At 42.6% G+C, this 27,507-nt stretch overlaps 1 protein-coding gene across 1 annotated transcript; it reads left to right on the top strand.

Moving 5' to 3' along the window:
• The first annotated feature begins 363 nt into the window (after positions 1-363).
• LOC139922108 (synaptogyrin-1) lies at positions 364-16,789 on the top strand. Its single transcript, XM_078284558.1, has 4 exons — positions 364-512; positions 5,627-5,864; positions 8,702-8,847; positions 16,676-16,789. Exons 1-4 carry the CDS (start codon positions 411-413, stop codon positions 16,787-16,789), a joined length of 600 nt encoding a protein of 199 aa, XP_078140684.1. The 5' UTR covers positions 364-410.
• The last annotated feature ends 10,718 nt before the right edge of the window (positions 16,790-27,507 follow it).

Below are 27,507 nucleotides of genomic sequence, written 5' to 3'. Positions count from 1 at the left end.
TCTGAACCTTTCTGAAGCCGCAGAGATTAAAGGAGAATTTCACAACACAAGAAGAAGAGAGAGGAAAGAGAGACAGAGGAAGAAAGAGAAAAGAAGGACAGAGAGAGAAAAAAGAGGGAAGTAAGAGAGAAGAAGAAGAGAGAGAAGAAGAAAAACAAGAAGAGAGTAAGTTATAAAGGCAGGATCCCATTAAGGATTCACCAAGGTCGACTCACCGCAGCTCCGCTCAGGATTTATTAATTTAGTTTGGAACTGGAACATTCTGGACCAGAAGACCAGCAGGACCAGATCCACAGCTGGACCAACTGAGACCAACTGAGACCAACTGGGACCAACTGGGACCAGCTGAGACCAACTGGGCCAAAGGGGGCTGAACCGGACTGAAACGGGCTGAACCGGGCTGAACCCAGATGGACGGGTTTCAGGCCTACGGAGCGGGGAAGGCAGGGGGGGCGTTCGACCCGGCAACCTTCTTCAGACAACCTCAGACTGTGGTCCGGATCCTCTGCTGGGTGAGTCTGTGAGGATTTCAATTTTTCACAAATTTTTACAATTTATCACAATTTTAAAAATGCCAAAATGGAGCAATGAGGCATTTCATTTTTTTAAAGTTTCATGAAAATCCAAGATATTAGCTACTGTATGAGACATTCAGACAATTAAACAAACATTGTAGTGGCTCATTAACATAATCATTATATCTGGTACATTAGCGTTAGCTGTGCTAGCACAGACCCCCATAATTATAACATCTGGTACATTAGCGTTAGCCATGTTAGCACAGACCCCCATAATCATTATATCTGGTACATTAGCGTTAGCCGTGCTAGTACAGACCCCCATAATTATAACATCTGGTACATTAGCATTAGCCATGCTAGCACAGATCTACAGTCAAACCATGCCGGTTTTTGAAACTTTTAGAAAAATGTTAGCATGCTAAATCACAATGGGAGTCTATGATTACTCTACCTTAGCCAAATTGTATATCAAGTATCAAATTAATAACTAACTGTCTTTGTTTTTTTTTGTTTTTTTTGGTTATTGTTGTTTCCATTGTATACATCATATAATTTAATTTTTATCGGTGAGGTACTTTTATAAGCCCACTTGGGTTTCAAACCTCTCTGGCACATGCCCTTTTTTTGTTTTGTTTTGTATTGTCTTTATTGTTTTTCTTGCTTGGTGCAAATAAATCCTAAATCCTAATAAATAATGAATCAATGTATGAACAACCGGTTTAGATTAGTAGGTTATAAACCAGTAGCTGGGTTAGTTAGAGTAGTTAAGGTTAGTTGGGTTTGTTTGGGTTAGTTTGGTTAGTTGTGTTAGTTTGTGTTTAGTTGTGTTTGTGTTTGGTTAGTTAAGGTTAGTTGGTTTAGTTGTGTTAGTTTGTGTTTGTTTGTATTTGGTTAGTTAAGGTTAGTTGGTTCAGTTGGGTTAGTTGTGTTGTGTTTGGTTAGTTAAGGTTGGATCAGAGCAGAACTGTGTGTTTGAGCGTCGGTCATGAGATTCATATTAACATTCCTGAGACTGAACACGAGACTCCAGGAAACAAAACCTGACTGTTCTACTGAAATCCTGATAAACACAGAAGCTCTACAGGATTTCTGATTGGACGGTTTGGAGTGGGGAGAGGGGGGCAGATGGGCGAGAGACATACATACTGTCTAGAGGGAGAGAGAGAGAGAGGCTGACATGCTGTGATGAGGCGTGTTCAGTTTCACATGGAACTGTTTCCATGTTCACATTCACTTTATTCTCCGAGTGTAGAAGGGTTTCCCTCGCTTCAGCCTTACTGTTTGATGAACCCACTTTCCCTCAACCGGCCTCATCTACTTCATTACGTTCACTCAGTTATTTCCTACGTTTCCCAGAATGCCTTTTGACAACCTACAGAGAAGGGGCGTGAACTTGCTGCTTTCAGCTGTGGGTTTTACCTGAAGGTGGAGAGAGAGAGACAGTGACAGTAAGAGAGAGCGAGAGTTTTTCCTGTTGAGAAGAAGTGAGACTCACCCCCCTTCCTCAAGCCCCAACCTGTCTCTCTGCTGCAGTGCATTCTGGTCTCTCTCCTGCTCCTGTGGGTGGAGAAATTGTTCTCTCTCCTCTTCTTTGATGGATTTCTTCCTGTATGTTTGTTGAACGTCGGTGCAAAATACATCAACAACAGCTGCTTTTAACAGACTTACAGAGTTGTAGGAGAGTTTTGTCTTGCTGTAGAACCTGTTGAAATAGCACACAAGTCCTGTTCAGCTAGGTTCTCATTGGGTTAGGGTTATGGAGGCTGAAGGTCATGTGACCCCCAGCTCATCAGCCTATAGACCTTTTTCTGTCCTTGCCTGGTAACGATCTCCCCAGCAGCACTCCGCATAGCAACGGTCTCCAGGCTTTAGGATTTAGTTAGGTCAGAAGGTCAGCCTCACACTGAGCATGCTCAGTACTTACCTGGCTTACTGTTCACTGTGTCAAGTTAAAGCTTACTAGGCTACTGACTACTACACATACAATACTAACACTAATACTCATAATAACATTATGTTATTAGCCCTTTTTTTAAACAAGGTCTAGAAAGTGCTTCACAGTCAAGACCATCAAAAGAACAAATGGTCTGTGTAGTTCAAGCAAGGCTTTGCCGGGGTTGGGGGTTTGATTCCCACACACACACCTCATCCCCTCCCTGTGTTAACCTGGTTAGGAGGTGATGGGAGGTTTCTAAGACAGAGTTTACAAAGTAGTGAAAGCCTCTGATGCTGCGTTCCAGTGAGGTCAAACAGTGGGAAATTCTGACTTCATACCAAGAAAACTGAAATGGATCGGTCAAGTCAAAATTCCAAATAAGAAACTCGGTCCAGATTTGTCAACCTGGAGGTTTCAGAGATGCAGCTCACACTGCACACAGCATCACTTTTACCATGTTTATAATCCTCAAGGAACTGGAGCTCCATTTTCAGCTCTGCATGACTTTAAAGACCCATGTTGGTGACTTTGAATTGAGTTTGTGCTGTTGGCAAATCACCTTGAAAGTCTAATCAATTCACTAAAACATCTTTGCCTTCAGTTACACAAAAAATGTCACTACATCTAGCGCCTGTCTCAATAACTGGGTTTTTTCCTTTCCGTTCACCACCGAGGTTTGATTGACGAGAGGACAGCCAATCAGGCGACCAGGCTGTGAACTGTAAACAGTGTCGGGCCTGTTGGACAGACACTAGCATTCACTACCAAACCAAACTTTATAACTGCTTAAGACTTGACTTGATGCATGAAGAGAAGACTTGAGACTTGACTTGACTTGGGTTCTGGTGACTTGGGACTTGACTCTGACTTGTACTTTGATGACTTGAAAAGGTTTCTAAAGTCTTGACTTGAGATCTTGTGTTTGTGTAAATGACTTAGATTGAAAGTGATGAGATTTGTTCCAGCGGACGACTGAATTTAAATTCTGTTTTCTGAATTTGTATGGAATGATTGAATTTATTGAAGTTGAAACTGATTATAGAAATCAAACTCATGATGCTCTTACCAAGTTTTTATCCTATTAAAACCATATTGCATTGAAAAGTCCTAGATATTTAGTTTTCTTTAAGATATTAAATTGATACTGGACTCTTGATTTGTTCTGACTTGCTGTTCTACATTTAGACTTGAGACTTGAGTTGAGACTTGTGCCTCAAGACTTGAGACTGGCTTGGGACTCGAGCAAAGTTGACTTGGTCACACCTCTGATTTGGGCCAACAGATCTCTAAACATCTTGTGACTGATAGGTGAAATGTGTTTTAGATGATCTTCTTCATTACGATACCAGACTCTCTCTCTACCATTCTGTCTCTACCTCTCTCTACCTCTGCCTCTCTACACCGCTGTCTCTGTCTTCCAGTCCCTCTCCACCACTCTCTCTCTCTCCCATGCTTTACATGGGTCACACACACACACACACACACACACACACACACACGCACACACACTGTGGATTAGCGGTCAGTGTGTGATCACAGGATCAGGACCCACGTGGCATGCAGCACAACGCCGGCATTCACAGGTCACATGACTCAGGCTGGGGTCACATGACTCAGGCTGGGGTCACATGACTCAGGCTGGGGTCACATGACTCGATGATGATTTTTTTTTTGATGAGACATTTACCACAAACACAGATGGAGATAGTGGGCTTGTTTTGAGAGGAGTTTCACTTTTGTTTGCCTTGACAGTAGATGACATCAGGCAGGTGCAGTAGGGGGCGGAGTCAAACAGCTCGCATCACATTGGACGGTTCTGTGTTGATGCTAGGCAGTTTCACGTTTGCGTTCTTCATTGCTGACAAAGTGGACACTGGAAATCCCATTATTTTTACACGAAGGCTGCATGAGAAATACTGCAGCACATGACTACAAATGTCTGTGAATCAAGTGTCTCCTCATTTTTAAATAAATGGATGCAGACGGCCTGCAGTATGTGATGCAATCTCAGAGGTTTGAGCCATATTTCAATATGGACATAGCATTTCAGAGAAGTTGATTGAGATTGCATGTATGGACAATACATAAAGACATTAAATTGTAAATATCAGAATTGTAAATGTCAGATTTTGTAATTATTTGTTTTCTCTAATACTGTAGCTTTTCATTGAAGTCTCACAGTGTGTAGAAAAGTCATCATACAGATACAAACAAGGAACCTGAATGTCAGAAATGTCCATTCATTAAGAATGTACTGCTTGAGAAGTTCTTGAGAGTTTAATACAAAGAAATAATGATGAAAAATGTTGAAGTCCTAAGTTGAAGTCTCCTCCTGTCATTATGGGTGGCAACATACTTTTCTGAGCCAGTGGGCGCTCAGCTCCATCTATCAAAGTCGTTTCCCATCATGCATGTAGCTTTAAAAACTGCATGTGTCTCGACCCCATGACATTTCCATGAGTCATGCAGTCGAGTTGCAAAATTACTAACCGTTATGCAATGGCGCTGATCAATGCACAGGTCTAGCTGAACTCGATTTGTCAGTCAAACACACAGACAGTCAGTCAGTCAGACAGTTAGACAGTCAGTCAAACAGTCAGTCAGACAGACAGACAGTCAGTCAGTCAGACAGTTAGACAGTCAGTCAAACAGTCAGTCAGACAGACAGACAGTCAGTCAGTCAGACAGTTAGACAGTTAGTCAAACAGTCAGTCAGACAGACAGACAGTCAGTCAGTCAGACAGACAGACAGTCAGTCAGTCAGACAGTTAGACAGTTAGACAGTCAGTCAAACAGTCAGTCAGACAGACAGACAGTCAGTCAGTCAGACAGTTAGACAGTCAGTCAAACAGTCAGTCAGACAGACAGACAGTCAGTCAGTCAGACAGACAGACAGTCAGTCAGTCAGACAGTTAGACAGTTAGACAGTCAGTCAAACAGTCAGTCAGACAGACAGACAGTCAGTCAGTCAGACAGTTAGACAGTCAGTTAGACAGTCAGTCAAACAGTCAGTCAGTGACTGACAAAACTAAACTCAAAGAGACAGAGGTGAAGAAACAGAATTACTGTCAATAACAAACAATGGGAATGTGCTCCTCTCTTATGGGAGCCTCCACCATAAGAATGAATGGAGCAGTTAGTGAACCAGTTTCTCCTCTTTCTCCCACAGCTCTTCTCCATAGTAATCCTGGGCTGCGTGGCTAACGAGGGTTACGTCAATCGGCCGGACGAGGGCGAGGAGTTCTGCATCTTCAACCGCAACCAGAATGCTTGTAACTACGGCGTCGGCATGGGAACGCTGTGTTTCCTGTGCAGCACCGGCTTGTTGGCGCTGGATGTCTACTTCCCTCAGATCAGTGGCGTGAAGGACAGGAAGAAGGCCGTCATGGCCGACATCGGAGTCTCGGGTACGAGAGAAGGCTGACAGAGAGACTTGCATCTGGTTTAGCAGAAGGCATTTACATTCATCTCTGTGACTCTGATCCAGAGAGAATCCACTGAGCTCAACAGTAGAATCAACTTCACTTCCTAGATCACCAACATTACAAGCAGCCAATAGTAGGGCACGGCAAGGCAAGTTTATTTATATAGCACATAGGCAATTCAAAGTGCTTTACACAAGGTACATAAAACATTAGATAAGAAATACAGAATAAGAAAAATGAAATAAATAAAAAGAGATAATAAAGTGTAGTCTGGTTCCAGACTCCTGAATCTCGTCCCTCCACTCTTCAGATTTGGTCAAGCGATTCAGAGAGTCTGGTGTTGCTCTATTCAACGGCGATTTCTCGATTGGAAAAACGATCGGGCCAATCAGAGAGAACTTTTGGGCGGGACTAAAGTTTGAACCGTTCGTGTGACGGTTTTTCATTGGCGTTTTGGCATAATGTTTGTTGAAATCACCTCCTTAACCAACATACTGTCTTTGTAAAGACAATATTTTTGTCAAAAACAACCAACGTTCTTGGTGAAGTTGCTAAATCCGCCCAGCATCAGTGAGACTGAAATGACGTCAGAGCGGCCGATACGTCAGTCACTAGTGATCGGTTCAGATACGTCAGTCACTAGTGATTGGCTCAGGGAAAATCAATCCCCCCACACAGAAAACGACTAACAAGGAGGCAATCTCAGACTGAATAATGGAATAGAAACGAAATGGCCATTCAGTCTGAATATCATAAAGTGTATAAGAAGAGAGAATAAATAAAGAATTAAACTGCATCAAGAGGGAATAAAGATCTAGGCACAGACCTACTTACATGTCGCAATTCCTGGCGCAGCGCAAAAGCAATTGCGGGTGCAATTGGTACCGCCAGCACAAGGTATTTACTAAAGTAGGGCACGCAAATGAGCGGAGGCGCAGATAATTAATTAGAATTGCAACTGCGCTAATGTAAGGGCCAAGCAATGCGCACAATAGCCCATTAGCGGCAACATAATAACGGGACGAAGAAGCGCAAATGTCTCTCCAGTGGAGCTGGAAGTGTTGGTGGCAGAGAAAACCACAAAGAGCTGCAGAGAAGAGATGTTTTACCTGCGCGTAAAAGGTCACTCTGGAACAACATAAAGTGAAGCAGTTGGGCACCTCAAGCGCGATTTAGTGGAGGTAAAAAACGCTGGTATGATATGAGGAGGTGAACCACAATGCTGACCATAAATAAAGCCAAAGAGGAGCCTTAACTCCCTTGGAGGAGCAGCAGGAGAGTGAGACTGACGCAGGTGTCAGGTGGGAGGATGGAGAGGGTGAAGGTACGGTTACATACAGCTGGAGAAGCCGCGCACACACCTCTCCACTGTCGTGAGTTATTACACACGTTTTAGCTGCATTGTTTTCATCAAGGCAATGTCGTGGAGATATTGGCTCATAATAAGTGTCAGCAAATCCAGAGAAGAGCCTGCAACTTTTCTTTTTTGTATATTTAGGTAATAGTCTGCATGTTGTCTGCCAATGAGGCTTAAATTTACTTTAAGTCAGCATACTCGTTTAAACCCTGCGATCTAATGACTGCATGTTATGCTGTGTAGATGACTGTGTCACTTTGATCTTAGAGCTGGTTCCAGAGACAGTTTCAACAGAGCTATCCTATGCGCAAAATGATAAGACATGCTTTTTCTAGGTCTTAAATTCCGTGTGCAGTCAGCAGGTGTTAACGGCCACCGCCTCTTGATAAATCACGTCCACTGCCAATTTCCATAAATCCCTCCCTTTATTTTGCGCCTCAGCCTTGGAACACCCACAAATGCATATGCGATTAGACCAAACCGCAAAAAATGGCGCACACAGATCAACCCATGATTTCAGGCGCAAATGCCCTGTGCGCCATCTTAGTAGATCAGAAAACAAGGTTTTAGCACCCGCAATGCGATTTGCGGTGGCGCAAAGCTTTAGTAGATCCGGGTCCAAGTTGCATAGGCAGTGCAGAATAAAAAATGTTTTGAGCTGAGTTTTAAAAGTGGTCAGTCGGGGTTTCTGAGATCCTCTGGGAGTTTGTTCCAGCTCTGTGTAGCATAATAACTAAACGCTGCCTCACTATGTTTGTAGATAGATGGATCAAATCTATTCCTGTGAGCCTAGAATGATCATGAAGATAGAGAAGTGAAAGACAGAGTGATAGTTCATGAGAGAGATAAAAGGGATTTGTTACAGTGAAAAGCTGAACATGTGGTTAAGGTTGTTTTGGTTTGTTCATTGTTCACTTTTGGTTGTGGAAAAGCACGCTGACACAAGGCTTCACTCATTACCTTTAGTTTTTATTCAGGTTTCCTGTTAAAGGTTTGTGAGACCTTTGGAGTCCTCAAGAGACCACTATGATGTAGAAATCTGTACCTTTAGTTTTTGTGTACAATTTAGCGATCTTTTGCTGCAGCCAGCGGATCACAAGCTGCAACTCATCCACTGTTAGATTTTTGGCCTTAAATTGACCCATCCATAAGGCAATCTTCATCAGGAAATACCATGCACCATAACATCATTCCTGCTTCTATTTTAAAGCCTCAGTTTCACTCCATATTTAATATATTGATACATTTCTTCTTGTTCTGTATAAAGTAAAAAGTAACTTTGAGGTTTGGATTTGTAAACTGTGCGAACAGCTTTCTAAACCGAGAATACCGAGTTCCACGTCGGCATTGTTCCTATCATGTGGTTCCTCGGGGACTCCACAGAAAACTGTTTTTGGTGTGATTTGATGCTATGAGAACAAGAGATGAAATCCTGCCCTCCTGTGACCTCTGACCCCTGCAGCCTTCTGGTCGCTGATCTGGTTCGTCGGTTTCTGTTTCCTCGCCAACCAGTGGCAGGTTGCTGAGGAAGAGGACAACCCTCTGAACGAAGGAGCCGACGCCGCCAGAGCCGCCATCGTCTTCTCCTTCTTCTCTGTTTTCACCTGGGTACGTACCCTCCGACATACACCCTAACACCCTAAACTCTACACCCTAACACCCTGAACTATACACCCTAAACTCTACACCTTAACATCCTAAACTCTACACCCTAACACCCTAAACTATACACTCCAAACTCTACACCATAACACCCTGAACTACGGTATTTCCTCTAATATTGGCCCGGGCCTTTATTTACCTCAACTTTATTTACCTCAACTGCAGAGGCCTTTATTGGAAGCAGGCTTATATTAGAGACAGGCCTTTATTTCTAATTCCCTCTGTTTGATAAGTATATTTGCTCATATTTTAGTACGAAGCCTCCTTGTTTTCTGATCTGCTTCTGTCGGGGTACGTTAGGTAGCCGTTTTTTTGTTACTGCAATGCATTACGATAATTACGGTAATCGACGACGGCACGCTCCAGAGACTTCCGCCGGCCGAGCCGTCTTGTGGCACTTGTACGTTACTACAAACTACAGTTACAAACAGGCACCAGGAGTTTACCGGTATCCACCGTTGTTTGCATGTAAGCTGAAGCTAACTGAAGCTAACTGAAGCTAAAGTAGAATCTATACAGTTATATCATATCGCCGTTTATTTCGATGCATATGCGTGAGCTCAGTCCACCTGACAGCCCTCTGTTCTGTCGGCGGAGAGAGAGACACAGACAAGCATGGAGGTTTCGGCGGACCGAGGGCCGACGCTTCCCGGAGTTTCCCGGGACACGGTTCCGGCCGGTGCCGATAGCTGGGCGCCGATTTGTTCCCGGTGATCCGGCCGAGATTTCGGCGGGGGTCCCGACGCCGATGCGTCACCAGGTGTCCCCGATAGGTACGGGCCGTGGGCGCGGTGGAGAGGCAGCGGTGGAGAGAGGAGACGGACACGGTCCAGCCATACACTAGGTTTTGACCTAGTCTTGTTTCCTTTGTTTTCTCCCCCGGCCTGTATTTGAGACCGGCCTTTATTTGTTCGTGTCGACCACAGCCCTGGCCATTATCAGAGACCCGGCTTTTAATTGACTACCGGCCACTATTAGAGGAAATACGGTATGCACATTAACACCCCAAACTCTACACTAGGGATGTACCCGAATCCGAATACGTTATTCGGGAAAGCACAAATAATGCGATGGAAACAGATATTTCTTCTACCCGAAGTTGCTCGTTATTATTCGAAAAAAAAAAGCCATGATTGACATGTAAATAAAGGACTTGATTTTCCCTTTATCATTTGTAAAACAGAAAATGAAGTAGTAAAACACAAATGAAAAAAGCCCATTTTGGTACTGTAGCCGCTGCGTCTTTCAGCACCAGTGACAGAGCGGGGAGGAGAGAGAGAGAGAGAGAGAGAGAGAGAGAGAGAGAGAGAGAGAGAGAGAGAAGCGCTCAGCAGAGGGAGGGAGGCTGTGTGTTCCCAGCCTGTGTGACACAGAGCTTCAGGAGAAGCAAGGAGCATAAAACATTGTGCTTTTTTCCACGCATGAAAAAAAAACAACCGAGCCCGACCCGACCCGAGCCCGAATTATTTATTTAAAAACCAAGCCCGACCCGGCCATATATACAGTCTCGGGTCCCGTCGGGTTCGGGTTGCAGACCTCTACTAGCGAGACAAAAGCCTGGTGTGGCAGCTGGATTTCTTTCAAACCTCCATAACCTATACATCAAAATGAAGCTTAGAACCTGTAGTTTTTAGCTGTATGTGTTAATTTCCTCCATTTAAAAAACCCAGTCGAAATATTGAAAAAAATGACGTTTTACCTTGTATTTCAGTCAATATTCATCCGTTTAAGATGTAATATGCTGTATGTATCAGCCATAGGTTTCATGGAATTTAGTTAAAAAAAATTTTTAAAAAAAGAGAGAGAGAGAGATGTACAGTATGAGGATGTGGAAATATATTTCATAATTACTTATATGCCAATATTAAGTCAATTTGATGCTTTGAAGTCACAAAAATTGCATTGCCAATGAATATTAGGTTAGAAAATACAACATTTACCCGATTTAACGTGACTTCCGGTATAAACCACGCCCACTTCCGGTCTTCTATCCGAATACAGATACAAGACAGATAATTTTGTTGGTTGAACAGATACAGATACAGATACAGATAATGACGTCTCTGTACACCTCTACTGTACACCCTAACACCCTGAACTCTACACCCTAACACCCTAACACCACACCATAACACCCTAAACTCTACACCGTAACACCCTGAACTATACACCCTAAACTCTACACCTTAACACCCTAAACTCTACACCACAACACCCTGAACTATACACCCTAAACCCTACACCCTAACACCCTGAACTATACACCCTAAACTCTACACCTTAACACCCTAAACTCTACACCATAACATCCTGAACTATACACATTAACACCCCAAACTCTACACCCTAACACCCTGAACTATACACATTAACACCCCAAACTCTACACCATAATACCCTGAACTATACACCTTAACACCCCAAACTCTACACCCTAACACCCTGAACTCTACACCCTAACACCCTAAACTCTAGACCCTAACACCCTAAACTCTACACCCTGACACCCTGATCTCTACACCCTAACACCCTAACACCACACCCTAACACCCTAACACCACACCCTAACACCCTAAACTCTAGACCCTAACACCCTAAACTCTACACCCTGACACCCTGAACTCTAACAACCTAACACCACACCCTATCAGCCTGAACTCTACACCCTAACACTTTAAACCCTAACACCTTAAACTCTACATTCTAACACCCTAAACTCTACACCCTAACACCCTGAAGTCTACACTTAACACCCTAAACCTATACCCTATACGCTATAAATCCTAAATTCCCAACACCCTTACACCCCACACTCTATACCCTACACTTTAACACCCTATACCCTATCCCCTACACCCCACACCCTATAACCTACACTAAAAGCCTAAACCCTACAAGCCTACAACCCTAACACCATGAACCATAAAACTGACACCCTACACCCTATGACTGCAACCCTACACCCCTAATGCTCGACACAGTATACACTAACACCACCTAAAACCTTACACCCTGTATAAACACCCCTATACACCCTGTATCCTATATACACATTCTCCTCAGTATGTACCCTAAATCCTATATACTAACCCATGTGTAATATACAGTACATACACTAAGTACACCCAGTCTACACCCTAGAATAGTAGTTTATGGGGTTCAGGGGCCCAAATGGGTCCTTGACAGGGTTCCTGGGGTCCCGGAATAAGTTCCAGACGTCCTTGGGGTACAAGGGGTACTTTACAGGGTTCTAGGGGTACTTTGTGGGGTTTTAGGGGTTCTTTACAGAGTTCTAGGGTTACTTTATGGAGTTCTAAGGTCCTTTACAGAGTTAAAGGGGTACTTTATGGGGTTCTAGGGTTGATGAAAATGAATTTTAGTTCATTTTCACTGTAATTTACTACAGAAATTATCCAAATTAAAGAATGTATACAACTGACTAATGTAACCTCCTCTCTCTGTTCTGCTCTCTCTGTTCTCTCTCTGTTCTCTCTCTGTTCTCCTCCTCTCTCTGTTCTGCTCTCTCTGTTCTCTCTCTGTTCTCCTCCTCTCTCTGTTCTGCTCTCTCTGTTCTCTCTCTGTTCTCTCTCTGTTCTCCTCTCTCTGTTCTCCTCCTCTCTCTGTTCTCTCTCTGTTCTCTCTCTGTTCTCTCTCTGTTCTCCTCTCTGTTCTCCTCCTCTCTCTGTTCTCCTCTCTCTGTTCTCCTCTCTCTGTTCTCCTCCTCTCTCTGTTCTCCTCTCTCTGTTCTCCTCTCTCTGTTCTCCTCCTCTCTCTGTTCTCCTCTCTCTGTTCTCCTCTCTCTGTTCTCTCTCTGTTCTCCTCTCTCTGTTCTCCTCTCTCTGTTCTCCTCCTCTCTGTGTTCTCTTGCAGCAGACTCACCTCCTCTCTCTCTCCTGCCAGCAGCTCCTACTAACTCCTCACCTCTCTCTCTTGCAGTTTTACTTCCTAATGGATTGTGTGTGTGTGTGTGTGTGTGTGTGTGTGTGTGTGTGTGTGTGTGTGTGTGTGTGTGTGTGTAGGGAGGACAGACTCTGCTGTCTTTGGAGCGTCTGAAGAGAGTCTCGTTCGAAGAGGAATACAACAAACTGTTCACCCCACCTATCGCCTGACACACACACACACACACACACACACACACACACACACACACACACCAAACTTCATGTCCACCCCATCCTTCTCCTAGCCTCACTCCAGCCAATCAGAGATAAGCATTCCTCTGCTTCCTGTTGTCCCGTTGGGTCGATCTGGAGTCTGATTGGCTGAGCTAAGTGCCTGTCATCCAAAGTGCCTTCCTGTTGCCGTGGTAACAGTTCATTAACCTGAGACTTTGTTTTATAACTTAGATTTGTTCCAGTGGATATCTGTGAAACTGTATAATGTACTGATACTATAATATAATGACACATAATATAATATAATGATATATAGATATATGATATATAGATACATAATATTATGTAAAGATGCATAATATAATGTAATGATATATAATATGATATAATGATATGATGCAATGAAATATAATGTGAAGTAATGATACATGATATGACATAATCACATAATGATATATAACATGATGATTCTATATAATAATATCCCAGATGGAAGTCTGTCTGTTCTGTGGATTTGACTCGTTACTCAGAAAAAGTAATTTATTACTCATTACTCATTTCAAAATTGCATTACTCATGGAAGAAGTACTCAGTTACAGTACAGTCTGCATGCTGCCCCCTGCTGCCCCCTGCTGCCCCCTGCTGTCCTCTGCTGCCCCCTGCTGTCCTCTGCTGCCCCCTGCTGCCCCCTGCTGTCCTCTGCTGCCCCCTGCTGTCCTCTGCTGCCCCCTGCTGCCCCCTGCTGTCCTCTGCTGCCCCCTGCTGTCCTCTGCTGCCCCCTGCTGCCCCCTGCTGTCCTCTGCTGCCCCCTGCTGTCCTCTGCTGTCCCCTGCTGCCCCCTGCTGCCCTCTGCTGCCCCCTGCTGCCCCCTGCTGCCCCCTGCTGTCCTCTGCTGCCCCCTGCTGCCCTCTGCTGCCCCCTGCTGCCCCCTGCTGCCCCCTGCTGTCCTCTGCTGCCCCCTGCTGCCCCCTGCTGCCCCCTGCTGTCCTCTGCTGCCCCCTGCTGCCCCCTGCTGCCCTCTGCTGCCTCCTGCTGCCCCCTGCTGCCCCCTGCTGCCCCCTGCTGTCCCCTGCTGCCCCCTGCTGTCTCCTGCTGTCCCCTGCTGCCCCCTGCTGCCTCCTGCTGCCCCCTGCTGCCCCCTGCTGTCTCCGCCCCTCTGGCTTACTACAATATGTACTGACCAATCAGTTCCAAGCTTCTTTCTCTAGGTGACATGTCTTCTTTGGAGCAAAGCTGGAGTCATTAAACCAAATATGAATTATTTATTATCATTATTATTATTATTATTATTATTATTATTATTGTTGTTGTTGTTGTTGTTATTATTATGTGTCAGATCTTCATGTCCACAGAAAGATAATTTTTCTGGAGTCTGACTGGACCTGGATCAGTTTTACTGTCATTATAATTATGACCAACAGTCTGTGCATGTAATCCAGTCAGAATCTGAAACGTTCCAGACAGATGAGTCACAGATCATCTGATGACAGCAGCCAGTCTGACACATAGAGATGTAACACTAGAGAGGATATTACGTCATAGACTGTGGGATAACCGTCCGCCATCTGACCTGGGTCCAGTTTACCTGGGTCCAGTTTACCTGGGTCCAGTTTACCTGGGTCCAGTTTACCAGCAACTACAACAGCTGTCTATGGGAAGCGACCACTGTTGTCCTGATCTGGACCAAACTGCTGCACTAACAGGACCAGAGAGACCAGAGAAGCTGCATCACCTTCCACACGTCAGTAGAGTAGAAGATAGAGGCTGTTTTATATGCTAAATTTAACTGACACAACTTAAAACACAACATTTCTGGCTAGTAGCCAACAGACTGGAGTTGTGTTTGAAACAGTTTGTAACGGTATGTGTTAGCTAGTTAGCTGTTAGATGTAATCTTTACATTTCAGCTGTATGTTAGTTGGCTAGCTCTCTGCTGCCATACAAACACGTTGTTTCTGAGAACAATCAGCACACATCATTCAGCATTACGTCCAACCAGTGTTTATATTCTACTGTGGCAGGTCGCCGCCGTAAAGTCGCGACCCGCCATGCTAAACATACGTTCTATAGTGTTTTCTATAGTATTTGTATAGTACTCAGTAGCGGCACCGCTGCTGGAAATGCGGCGATTTTTAAAAAAATTAATTGCAGGCTATTTCTGCCAAGACGCACCTTAATGATGGAAGTGACACATAGTGGCGCATGGTGGCAGACAGAGAGGACGTTCATTTGCATATCTGTATAGGCTACTGTGGATTTTAAGTTGATTCAAGTGTAGAGCTGTTTGTTTTTACTGTAGTAGCCTACTTGTTTACATGATGGCATCTATATAAATTATTTCTTTATGGATTGTAATCTTAATTGCAGGCTAAGATGTCATGCCAATAAAGTAAAAAAAAAAATGTGAGGGCCTATGTCCATTATTACCTGCTTAAATTGGCTTAGAGCTGTCACACTAACCACTTAATGGCATTACATTTGCCTTTTATTGTATATTTTATCTGGGTGTATTGTTAGGTGTGTTTCAGTGATGTTGATATTTAATTGCTGCCAACATCTGTCTATTGTTACAACAACAGATCATTTGGGGGTTTTACATTAAAAATAAGCAGATTTTCATATATACTCTTAATACAACTACTCAGTACCAAAGAGTACCAAAGAAATCTGAGAATTATAAAGTCTTCTTGAAAAAAAGATTCATAGTTTCTGTAAAGTAATGCACCATTAAAATACTTCCAGAAGATAATCTTTATGATTTAAAACATAATTACTTAACATAGTTTAGCTATTTTTATCTACAGACTACAAAAAATGCTCATGTTTGGTTCCATTTCAGACAGTCACAGTTGTCTTGCATACAGTGAGCTAAATAAAAAGTAGTAGTGATGTCTCAATAAAAAAAATATTAGCATTATAATGGCAGCATAAGCCACTTTCACCTTTGATTCCAATGACAGTCAGCTGAGAAGTGTACCCAGGTCAGATGGCTGCCATGTGGTCCCGTTCCAGAATGGGAATTCTCTATGACAGCTCCCCTCTACTGTTGTATCTCTATGGTCTGACATCTGTTAATTATGCATAACAATGTGCAGTAATAATGTAATAACCTGTGTAATAATGATGGATGATAACGTGTAATAATGTAATAAAGCACAGTTGTAATATGGATCATCATGTTTATTTATAATGTAATGATGCATCATCATAATATAATACTGCAGAACCCTTTTTGTTCAGAGTGTGCTGTTCCTTCTATACTAACTGAACCCATTAAACATGGTTAGAAGTTATTGATTATTGGTTATTAAAATAAACTTGTTATTGATTATTGGTTAGTTGTTGCAGAAGTGCAAAAACAGACTGACAGTTAAACAGGAAACAGGACCTTAACAGGAAGTTGTGTTCTCTCTCTCTCTCTCTGTCTCTCTCTCTCTGTCTCTCTCTCTCTGTCTCTCTCTCTCTCTCTGTCTCTCTCTCTCTCTGTCTCTCTCTCTCTCTCTCTGTCTCTCTCTCTCTCTCTCTCTCTCTGTCTCTCTCTCTCTCTCTCTCTCTCTCTCTGTCTCTCTCTCTCTCTCTCTCTCTCTGTCTCTCTCTCTCTCTGTCTCTCTCTCTCTCTCTCTCTCTCTGTCTCTCTCTCTCTCTCTCTCTCTCTCCAGGCTGTTCAGTCTATCTTGGCCGTCCAGAAGTTCAAACTGGGAGCCGACTCTGTGATGTTCAACCAGGAATACACCGACCCAAACCAACAGGAGGCTCCGCCCACTGAGGAGTAGAGGAGGAGACGAGAGGAGGAGACGAGAGGAGGAGACGAGAGGAGGAGACGAGAGGAGGAGACGAGAGGAGGAGACGAGAGGAGGAGACGAGAGGAGGGGCGTTTTCTGTATTAAAGATTGACAGCAGCTACTTATTCCAACAGTCGACATTGATCATCGACACTGTGTGTGTGTGTGTGTGTGTGTGTGTTAACATGTATATGTATTGTTAATGTGAATGTGTTTGTTGTAATGTTTTAGATTCAGTAAACTGGAAGAATTCATCATGTTGTTAAACTGGTTTGTTTCCAGTTCAGCTGAGAGAATGTGTGTGTGTGTGTGTGTGTGTGTGTGTGTGTGTGTGTGTGTGTGTGCAGGACCTGTTAACCCAAAGCTAATGTGTTAATGTGCTTACAACTATTTTTTGTTGTAATATTTTATATTCAGTTTGTTGTGTTTAGTTCAAATACAAAAAAAAAGTTTCTTTATCAGGAATATGAGTGTTTTGTGCGCGTGCGCGTGCGTGTGCGTGTGTGTGTGCGTGTGCGTGTGTGTGTGTGTGTAGCAGTGTTTTGTCTCAATAAATGAGGTGATGAAGGTTTGGGTTTGGTGGTTTTGAGTCCGGGTTTCTTCAGTGTGTGTGTGTGTTTGTTGTGTGTGGAGGAGCGTCCCGTCCTGCAGCTCGTCGCTTCATTCCCCACAACACACACCAGTGATGTCACACACTCAATCAATCAATCAATCAATCAATCAATCAATCAATCAGTCAATCAAAACTTTATTGTCCCTGGAGCTGAGATAATAGACCAGAGCCAGGAGGAAAACAGCAGCTAACAGAGAAAGTTGCCGATTGCTCTGCTGTTTTCACACCGCAGGTTGTGCAGGTTGACGGTTCTACTCCCTGCAGAGCGAGGGGCTAACACCGCGGGTTGAGTTATTCTACTTTTTAATAAACCGAATCATAATCCCAATAGTTGACTCTTCTTTCCTTCCCCCTTCCTGTCTCATTTCCATATGAAGACAGGTGATTACCATATTAGAAAGTAACAACAAGTGCAGAGTGATCACTTCACATGAGTGTGTTGTGGTGAACTTCAGACAGCGTCATGGCTAAAAGTTGAATTTGCTGTCCATATGTCCGCTGTGTGGACTATTTTGGAAAATTAGACAAGGTAAGCATGATTTTTTTTGTTTGTAAACGTATTAGCATATTCTGTAATCTATTAGGTCTCTGCTGGGACAATCAAAATTCATATTTGCATAAATGACTGCGAAACAGAAATTGTTTGGAGTGCGGACCTGTAAGTCCCACAGTTAAATATGCGGGCAATTGTGCATGTTATGTTGAGTGTCCAGAAATAATTGGTAATAACATGAGAACTGGTTGAGTGAAGGGCTGTGAGCCACGTCACTGTGGGACTTTCAAAACCAGCTCGGTCCAGCTGAGTGTGTCAGGCCGACTTCTAGCTGCACCACGACACGTTTTATTGCGTTATTCGCTGACATTGTTTCCTACATTCAAAATCTATATCCTATGAAAGTATTTGTGTTGAATATTGATGCGTAACTTCTCGAGCCAGAATTTCTCTGGTAAATGGTTGAAGCCATTGCAGTTTCCTTTATGTATGATATGTATGATGCATTTTTATGTTGTGCACAGTACAGTTATATCTTTAGTCCACTGAAGGGCAGGTTTGTAAAAATGAGCATTATGTAGCCTGTGCAATAATCAAATATTGTTAAAGGTCCCCAGTAGTCGGAGCTCTAAGGTCATATAGTCGGTCATGTAGTAATGTTCAGGCTGCTGGTCTACAGTAAGCTGTTCAGGCTGCTGGTCTACAGTAAGATGTTCAGGCTGCTGGTCTACAGTAAACTGTTCAGGCTGCTGGTCTACAGTAAGATGTTCAGGCTGCTGGTCTACAGTAAGATGTTCAGGCTGCTGGTCTACAGTAAACTGTTCAGGCTGCTGGTCTACAGTAAGCTGTTCAGGCTGCTGGTCTACAGTAAGATGTTCAGGCTGCTGGTCTACAGTAAGCTGTTCAGGCTGCTGGTCTACAGTAAACTGTTCAGGCTGCTGGTCTACAGTAAGATGTTCAGGCTGCTGGTCTACAGTAAGCTGTTCAGGCTGCTGGTCTACAGTAAACTGTTCAGGCTGCTGGTCTACAGTAAGATGTTCAGGCTGCTGGTCTACAGTAAGATGTTCAGGCTGCTGGTCTACAGTAAGCTGTTCAGGCTGCTGGTCTACAGTAAGATGTTCAGGCTGCTGGTCTACAGTAAGATGTTCAGGCTGCTGGTCTACAGTAAGATGTTCAGGCTGCTGGTCTACAGTAAACTGTTCAGGCTGCTGGTCTACAGGAAGCTGTTCAGGCTGCTGGTCTACAGGAAGCTGTATGGCTGCTGGTCTACAGGAAACTGTATGGCTGCTGGTCTACAGGAAACTGTATGGCTGCTGGTCTACAGGAAGCTGTATGGCTGCTGGTCTACAGGAAGCTGTATGGCTGCTGGTCTACAGGAAGCTGTATGGCTGCTGGTCTACAGGAAGCTGTATGGCTGCTGGTCTACAGGAAGCTGTATGGCTGCACTGAGCTTGTTTTTTCCCTTTTCCCTCCAGACCGACTCGCGGGACAGCGAGCGCTTGGTGTTCCCGGACCTCATCATTTACAAATTAAGCACTGATGATCACTAGATACTTCACTATTTACTGTTGTTCTCATTAATTATTACAGATAATAAAATCTGAATAATAATAATATTATTAATAATAATAATCTTTATTTATATAGCACTTTTCAAAACAAAGTTACAAAGTGCTTCACAATCAAGAGATAAAAGGACAAAAGACAGAACAAAGGATCAGTGAGGTAAAACTAATCAAAGAAAAATCTAAAATGATAAGAATAAAACACTAAAATGCAAAAAGGTAAGGTAAACAGATCCAGTCAACAACAAATGGAATACAATTAAATTAAAAATTAAGTCAGAAGTTATAAAAGACCTTATGATAAAAGTAAATTTTAAGAAGAGATTTAAAAGACTCTGGCAGTCTGAGCTCCTCAGCAGAATGTGAATGTTAAATCCTAAAAAGAACATTTTTAATTCAGAAGACAAATAGAAAAGATGAAGCGGCAGTTTGAAAATGAAAAGTTATAATCTGGAAATGTGGAAATGTGAAATGCGGAAAATTAAGTAGCCTAATACAGAAGAAAAGGTTAAATAGAAATTCATACAAAAGTTCAATTCAATAGTGAAATGAATGTTTCCTGTTTTCACATTTCACTTTTCATTTTCTGTTTGTGAGCTATGAGTGAGGAGGCGTGGGGGGGGGGGGGGGGGGGGGGGGGGGCTGTCTGTCTAATTCTGTCTCTCTAATATAATACTCTCTGTCTAATTCTGTGTCTATCATTCTTCTTTGATCTCTCAGTACGAGTCACACTGTGTGTCATTGCGGTTTTGATAAAGGTTTGGTTTGAATCTGCTCAGTGAGTCACTGTATTGCTGACTCAGTCTGTTTATAGTGTGTGTGTGTGTGTGTGTGTGGGTGTGTGTGTATGTGTGTGTGGGTGGGTGTGTGTGTGTGAGTCAGAAGGGAAAGTGAAAGTAAAAACAAAAGAGTGCAAACCGTCTCACACTTATAGCATATAATTTATTCATTTGCTATTGAGCAAAATACAATTTTGAAATACAAAAATATAAAATGTAGGCTACAGTTTTAATACCATCAATAAATATCAATAAATAGATCAATAGAATTACATTACACATCCATCATTTATAAAAATAAATATAAAAATGCATATAAATTCATTCAACCTTTATTTAAATCTCAGGAAACACATTGAGGATGGGTTCCTCATTTACATTACAATGACCAATTAAAACCAACATTATCTAAATAGAATGTAAAATATATATATATATATATATAAAAAAAACAGGCTATTTAAAACAGGTACAGTTAGACACCTCGAGACAAAAATATGTAAATAAAAATAAATAAATAAATAAAAACAGGCTATTTAAAACAGGTACAGTTAGACACCTCTTTAGGCCAGACAGGTATCGGTGTTTCAAGTTTTAACATGTTTTGTAAGTTATTCCAAGAGTAAGAAGCACAGCAGCTAAAAGCAAGTTCAGAACTGACTGAAGCTGAAGCATGAGGTTGTTGTTGAGTCTGGTAGAGCCCAGCGCTCCACATTTATATTTATATATCTATATTAATAGATAGCTAAGCTCAGAAACCCATCCATCACGAAACACTGTAAATAAATCTGAATAAATAAATAGATAAATAGATATTAATAGAAACCCATCCATCAATAAATACTTTAAATAAATATGAATAAATAGATAAATAAATATGAATAAAAACCCACCCGTCACTAAACACTGTAAATAAATATGAATAAATAGATAAATAAATATGAATAAAAACCCACCCGTCACTAAACACTGTAAATAAATATGAATAAATAAATAGATAAATAGATACTGAGGAACACTGTTAATAAACATGAACAGATGAAGAGATAAACATCATTAAACTTAATAAACATGAACAGATGAAGAGATAAACATCATTAATAAACATAAACATGACATGTTCTTATTTAACAGATTTGTCTCCCTCCTTGAAAGCATTTAAAATAAAAATAAAAGAGGTTTTGAATTCAGACAGCTGCTAACGCTCTCACTCATACATCTGATCGCTCACCATCGCTCCTGGAGATTTATATGATTGATCAATATTTGTTGTACCAGTTTACTAAATGCTGTTATGTAACTATATTTCAGTAATTGTATTTTCATTATTGTACCTTTTCTAAATTAACTCTCAGTGTTTCTTCATTAGTTTAAAACCTCGGTGAGGTTTTACAGAAGCTCATCTTGGACTTTTTTCCTCATCATTTCTCACCACATTTCTTTACCTTTCTTTCTTTGTTAATGCTCTTAATGTATTTTTTTTATTATTATTATGTATGTATATATACATATATACATATATATATATATATATATATATATATATATATATATATACGTATATATATTTCCTTGTTGTTTATTTGAATATGTGCAAATAAACTAAACTAAACAGATGAAGAGATTAATGTCATGAAACTGTAAATAGACCTGAACAGATGAAGAGCTAAAGGTCACGCAGGTTGCCGGTTGCCGGTTGCCGGTTGCCGGTTGCCGGTTGCCGGTGTGAGTCCCGAGCCGCCGAGCAAGGCGCCGTGCGGCCGTCAGGCGGCGAGGCTCCAGGAGAAACACTGCCGGTGATGCTGAAGGCCGAACTGCAGAGCGAACAGCAAATCCCTCCGCAGCAACAGCCAGCCACACCCACCGCTGCCCTGAGAGAAGCCCCGCCCCCCCACGCCATTGGTCACTTCACTTCTTCGTTCATTTATTCACTCATTCATTGTGCAATTCATTTATTCATTAGGCATGTAGCTGCTCATCAGACCGGTTTAAACTCTGTATGTTAAACATTCATGTCTTCATATTAAATAGAACTGTATTATATTAAATATGAAAGTATGAATCTGAGATGTTTTTACCTCCTGCTGCAGAACGGCTGACAAGCTGCTGAAGTACGAAGACAAAACCTCTGAACTGTTAACTCTGGAAAACTAGAGAGAGAGACAGGTGGGTCAACAGACAGGCAGAGAGACAGACAGGCAGACAGACAGACAGACAGGCAGAGAGACAGACAGGCAGACAGGCAGGCAGGCAGACAGACAGACAGACAGGCAGACAGACAGGCAGACAGACAGACAGGCAGACAGACAGGCAGACAGACAGACAGACAGACAGGCAGAGAGACAGACAGGCAGAGAGACAGACAGACAGACAGGCAGAGAGAAGACAGGCAGACAGACAGACAGACAGGCAGAGAGAAGACAGACAGACAGGCAGAGAGACAGACAGGCAGAGAGACAGACAGAAGACAGACAGGCAGACAGACAGGTACTCACACAGCTCCCCTCCTCCACCAGACGGTACAGAAGGTTCTGGAAGTCGTCGAGTTTCTTCGAGTCCCAGGAAGTCTCGTTCTCAGGAAGTTCGTAGTTCTCAAATAGTTTCTCCGCCCCCTGCAGCGTCTTGTAGACGACCCATAATGCCTGGCGGCACTGCAGAGACCAATCAGGGTTCAACGTTAACATGTTTTTCCACCAGAAGCTCAGATTTCAACTTTCTCATTAAGTCGTTTATTACTAGAAAGTCTTCATCATATCAAGCAGCAAAATGTCTGAAACACCATGAGACACCAGGTGTCTCTATACAGCTGTCTGAGTGGGAGGTGGCAGCTGATTGGTCAGAAAAACTACAACAGAGGAGAGTGGACCAATGGCAGAGCAGAGAGGCAAAGACAAGGCTTTTACCAGTATTTGTGTCTGATTAGTAGATTAGTAGATTACCTGAGACTGGGCGGAGCCAGCGGGGGGGAAGGCGGAGTCTGGGAAGGAGACGACGGCGTTGTGCTGCAGGCAGCGGACCGGGAACGGCCCCCCCTACAGGTGAGACAGGTAACAACAGCTTCATTAACACAACAGCTTCATTAACACATAATGAGAGGGAACGCCCCCCCTACAGGTGAGACAGGTAACAACAGCTTCATTAACACAACAGCTTCATTAACACATAATGAGAGGGAACGGCCCCCCCTACAGGTGAGACAGGTAACAACAGCTTCATTAACACAACAGCTTCATTAACACATAATGAGAGGGAACGGCCCCCCCTACAGGTGAGACAGGTAACAACAGCTTCATTAACACAACAGCTTCATTAACACAACAGCTTCATTAACACATAATGAGAGGGAACGCCCCCCCTACAGGTGAGACAGGTAACAACAGCTTCATTAATGTGTGATTATCTCCGACCGAACCACAGCTTGTTGATATCCAGTAGAACAGTCGACTCCCTCTGGTGTGATATTACTTTTATACTACAGTTCTATAAACAAATCTATTGATCCAGTAATGGTAATTTGAAACAACAGATTATGATTTTTGTCTTTTATTGGTCTCAGTTCCCTCAGGATTCACTACAACACAGAACCTGTTTCTATCAGAGCAGCTGGAAGGCGGAGGGATACGTGCAGTGAAACGTCCCACTGCTGTCAGACTGGATATCAGCCTCCTGTCCAATCACAACTGTTGTATAATACGAAACAAACTTGTACTGACCATTGCTGATACCGGATCATTATTGGCCCAGTGTAGCAGAGACCAAATAAAATAATATAACATACTTTTTTTTTTTAATTCTGGAGCTGAAATTAAATGAAATGCAAAGTGCTGGAAATAAACTGCCAGGACCCGAACACAGGAAAACGACAAATAACAAACACCATTTAAATTCTGGGGAGGGAGCACTCAAACACAAACAGCAGGTTGTAGCTTTAACAGTAAAAACCGTTTCACCAACAACATCCAGATGTGAGAGTGGAGGACAGATTAACAGACTTTAGATTAACAGACTTTAGATTAACAGACTTCAGCAGTAGATGTGTGTGACTGTAAGTCGACTCAGACAGCAGACATGTTAAACTTCCTCAACCGAGAACCAGCGCAGTGAAAAACTGTCAGAGAGCCGTGTTTCACTGGAACGGCCCGCCGTACTTTACACCTCGAGCTCCCAGTAAAGAAAGCTTTCAGAAGCAGCTCAAGATGTTGTTTCTGGAAAAGAGCTGTAACTGTAAATGTGCTATTCTGGAACTATTATACTACTGTTTTGTATTTGGTAGCTCATAGTCTTAGTTATCATGGGAGTTTCATGAGAAAATGATCCAAATAAATTAATCTGTGGAATCTGCTAAAGGCTTTCATCCAAAGTACCATGAGTGCTTTCATATTTATCTTGGGAATTTCAACCCCCAACCCTGGCAGTGTTAGTGCCTTGCTCTGCCCATTGAGCTGCACAGGGAATTGAACCCCCAACCCTCTCTGCTCTGGCAGCCTGCTTTGTTTCCCTCAGTGTGACTCAGTGAAGAGCCTTTGAGCAAGGCAGTAACACCCGGCTGCTGCGGTCCAGCTGCTCGGCGACAAACGGCGGCAGACCGGTCGTACTGATGGAGAAAACAAGGTGAAAGGTGAAAGGTCAGGGTCCTACCAGATCTATCAGCAGGTTGTGGGCAGTCTGGACCAGGTCGCCTTGGAGCTGGCAGGTTGGCATGGCGACCACCATCAGCACCAGGCTGAGCAGCTGGAGGAGGAGGAGGCTGGAGACTGATGGAGACATGGTTCTGCTGGTTCTGCTGGTTCTGTTGCCTCTTGTTCTGGTAGTTCTGGTGGCTGCGGTTCAGGTGGTTTTGGTGGTTCTCGTTCAGGTGGTTCTGGTTCTGATGGTTCCTGTTGTTTTGCAGGTCCTGATGTTCTGGTGGCTCTGGTGGTCCTGAAGGTTCTCTGGGTGATCCAGAGATTGACTTCACGTGGGTCCAGATGCTCTTGTTCTGCTTCAGGCGGTTCTCAGTGGGTTCAGAGGTTCTAAAAAAGGCTTCAGGTTGATTGCCGTTCTACAAAATGTTCGAAATTTAGCAGAAGTTTTAAGAAAAGGTTTTGCTGAAGCTCTTGCCTCTTCTGTGGATGTCTGAGATGCTTTAGGAATGTAACCAAATGTTTCAGCCAGGAGCCAGGTAACCTGAAACAGAAAGGAACAGATAGATGTCAGACATGAATGGGGCTTAATTAGCCAATCAGAGGCCTGATACTGTGCCATCTCCTGGCTGGTGCGTCTGTGAGTCATCCAGTCAAACCACACCGGTTCCCTAAAGCAAACCACAGCGATTATCTGACTCTGAGGGAGAGCGAGGAGACGAGGAGGTGACTCACCTGGAGTGTGTTGTAAAGTCTTCAGGTTGTTGCTGTTGTGTGTGTGTTTGTGTGTGTGTCTTGTAGAGGGTTGTGAAGTTCTGAAGGTTCCACAGATGATTCAAAAGGTTCTTCTTCTTCTTCAGCTGGCTCTCAGATGGTTCAGTAGGTTCTTCTTTTTCTTTAGCTGGTTCTCAGATGTTTCAGGCGGTTCTTCTTCTTCAGCTGGCTCTCAGACGGTTCAGAAGGTTCTTCTTCTTCTTCAGCTGGTTCTCAGATGGTTCAGCTCAGTGTCTTCTGGATGCAGTGAAGCTGCTCTGTCATCTTGTGGTTTAAATAAAGCTTCATCCTGAGCAGACAGAAAGTGAAACTCTGACATCAAACACTAAAGCCAATTTCTTTGAATTTTGGAAATTTTGGGCTCAAACTGCAACGAGGCAGGATTTCCCTTTTCATCCCCTTCTCTCTATGTGCCATGGTGTGTGTGTGTGTGTGTGTGTGTGTGTGTGTAAAGCATTTCAACACAAGGTACCGATCAAATTGAATAGAATATAATAGAAAAAGCAGTGTTTTCGATATAAACTTGCTTAAATTGTGTGGAATCATAGCTAAGCATCTCAAAGTCATAATTCATCAATATTTGCTCATCTTTTTATTCTGATGAATGAAAAGTAAATAAATTTTAGTTAAATCCTTCTAAACAGAGTTTAAATTTCTCTGATAAAGTTCTGATAAATTTTTCCAATGTATTTTTACCGTAAAGCTCTGATTAAAACCTAAATGAAAAATTTCAGAGCTTTTCAGCAGCATGACAGAATGACAAAGGCTAGCAAGTTAGTGGGAGAAGTTAATATGGTTATATAATTGTTATTGTGCATGTGATGTCTGCATGCAGCTTGGAGAGACATTGAAAAGTAATTTATTGTGTTATAGTCTAAGTTATACCAGCCTGCAAACAACAAGACTTCAACAAGATTTCATCAGTAATATATACACACTGATAACAACAATAACTGAATATGTGTTTTCAAACTATGCATTCGTTTGTTCGTTCATTCATTCATTCATTTTCTCTTCCCGCTTATTCATGTTCAGGGTGGGGGGTGTAGGTGGGGGTCTAGAGTCAATCTCAGCATACACTGGGAGGAAGACATGCTTTACAGCATGAACAAAATGTAGGCAAAAAATAAAAAAACATAAACATAAACATATAAATGGAGAAAATGTCTGGTGGCGGCGTAAAGGCCGGGTTAGGAATGAAATTATACTAGAAACCCAATCAACCAACCTGCTAACGAGCCAATATACCAAGCTACTAACATGCCGATGTAGCATCAAAACAAACAAAGCACGCTAAATACAAAAGGACAAACGCAGAAGATTAATAAAACATCAATAAAACAAAAAAAAAAAGACTACAGGTCAAATAGCAGCAACAATAAAAGAGTTTTAAAGGAGACATTGAGTTAATATAATAGTAACTGTTGGTTAAGACACAATAATAACTAACTGTAATCTGGATTGAATATTTTGATTAATCACAGTTTCCTGGTGACTGTAAGACAGAAAAGCTTGAATTTTGTAATCATAGAAACATGACATCTATAACATCTAATCTATAACTTCATGTCTACAACATGACATCTGTAACTTCACATCTATAACATCTCATGTTTATCATCACATCTCAAAACTGCCTTTGAACTGCAGAAGTTGTAAAGTTGTAAAGATGAGAAATGAGCGTTGGGTTGAGGATTTCAGCTCTCTGACACAGTTCCAGATGGAGAAAAAAGAACGACAAGTAGAGTTTAGGATGCAGTTTAATCCAGAGTCATCAGACTAACAGCTACAGTTTACATTTAGAGAGAAAAGAAAGACAAGTAGAGTTTAGTTAGAAGGACGACAGGATGCAGTTAAACTCCA

Source organism: Centroberyx gerrardi, chromosome 7 (assembly GCF_048128805.1).
Source record: "Centroberyx gerrardi isolate f3 chromosome 7, fCenGer3.hap1.cur.20231027, whole genome shotgun sequence".
Taxonomy (NCBI): domain Eukaryota; kingdom Metazoa; phylum Chordata; class Actinopteri; order Beryciformes; family Berycidae; genus Centroberyx; species Centroberyx gerrardi.
The sequence above is the reverse complement of the archived record's forward strand: the minus strand, read 5'-3'. Positions and strand labels throughout refer to the sequence as shown.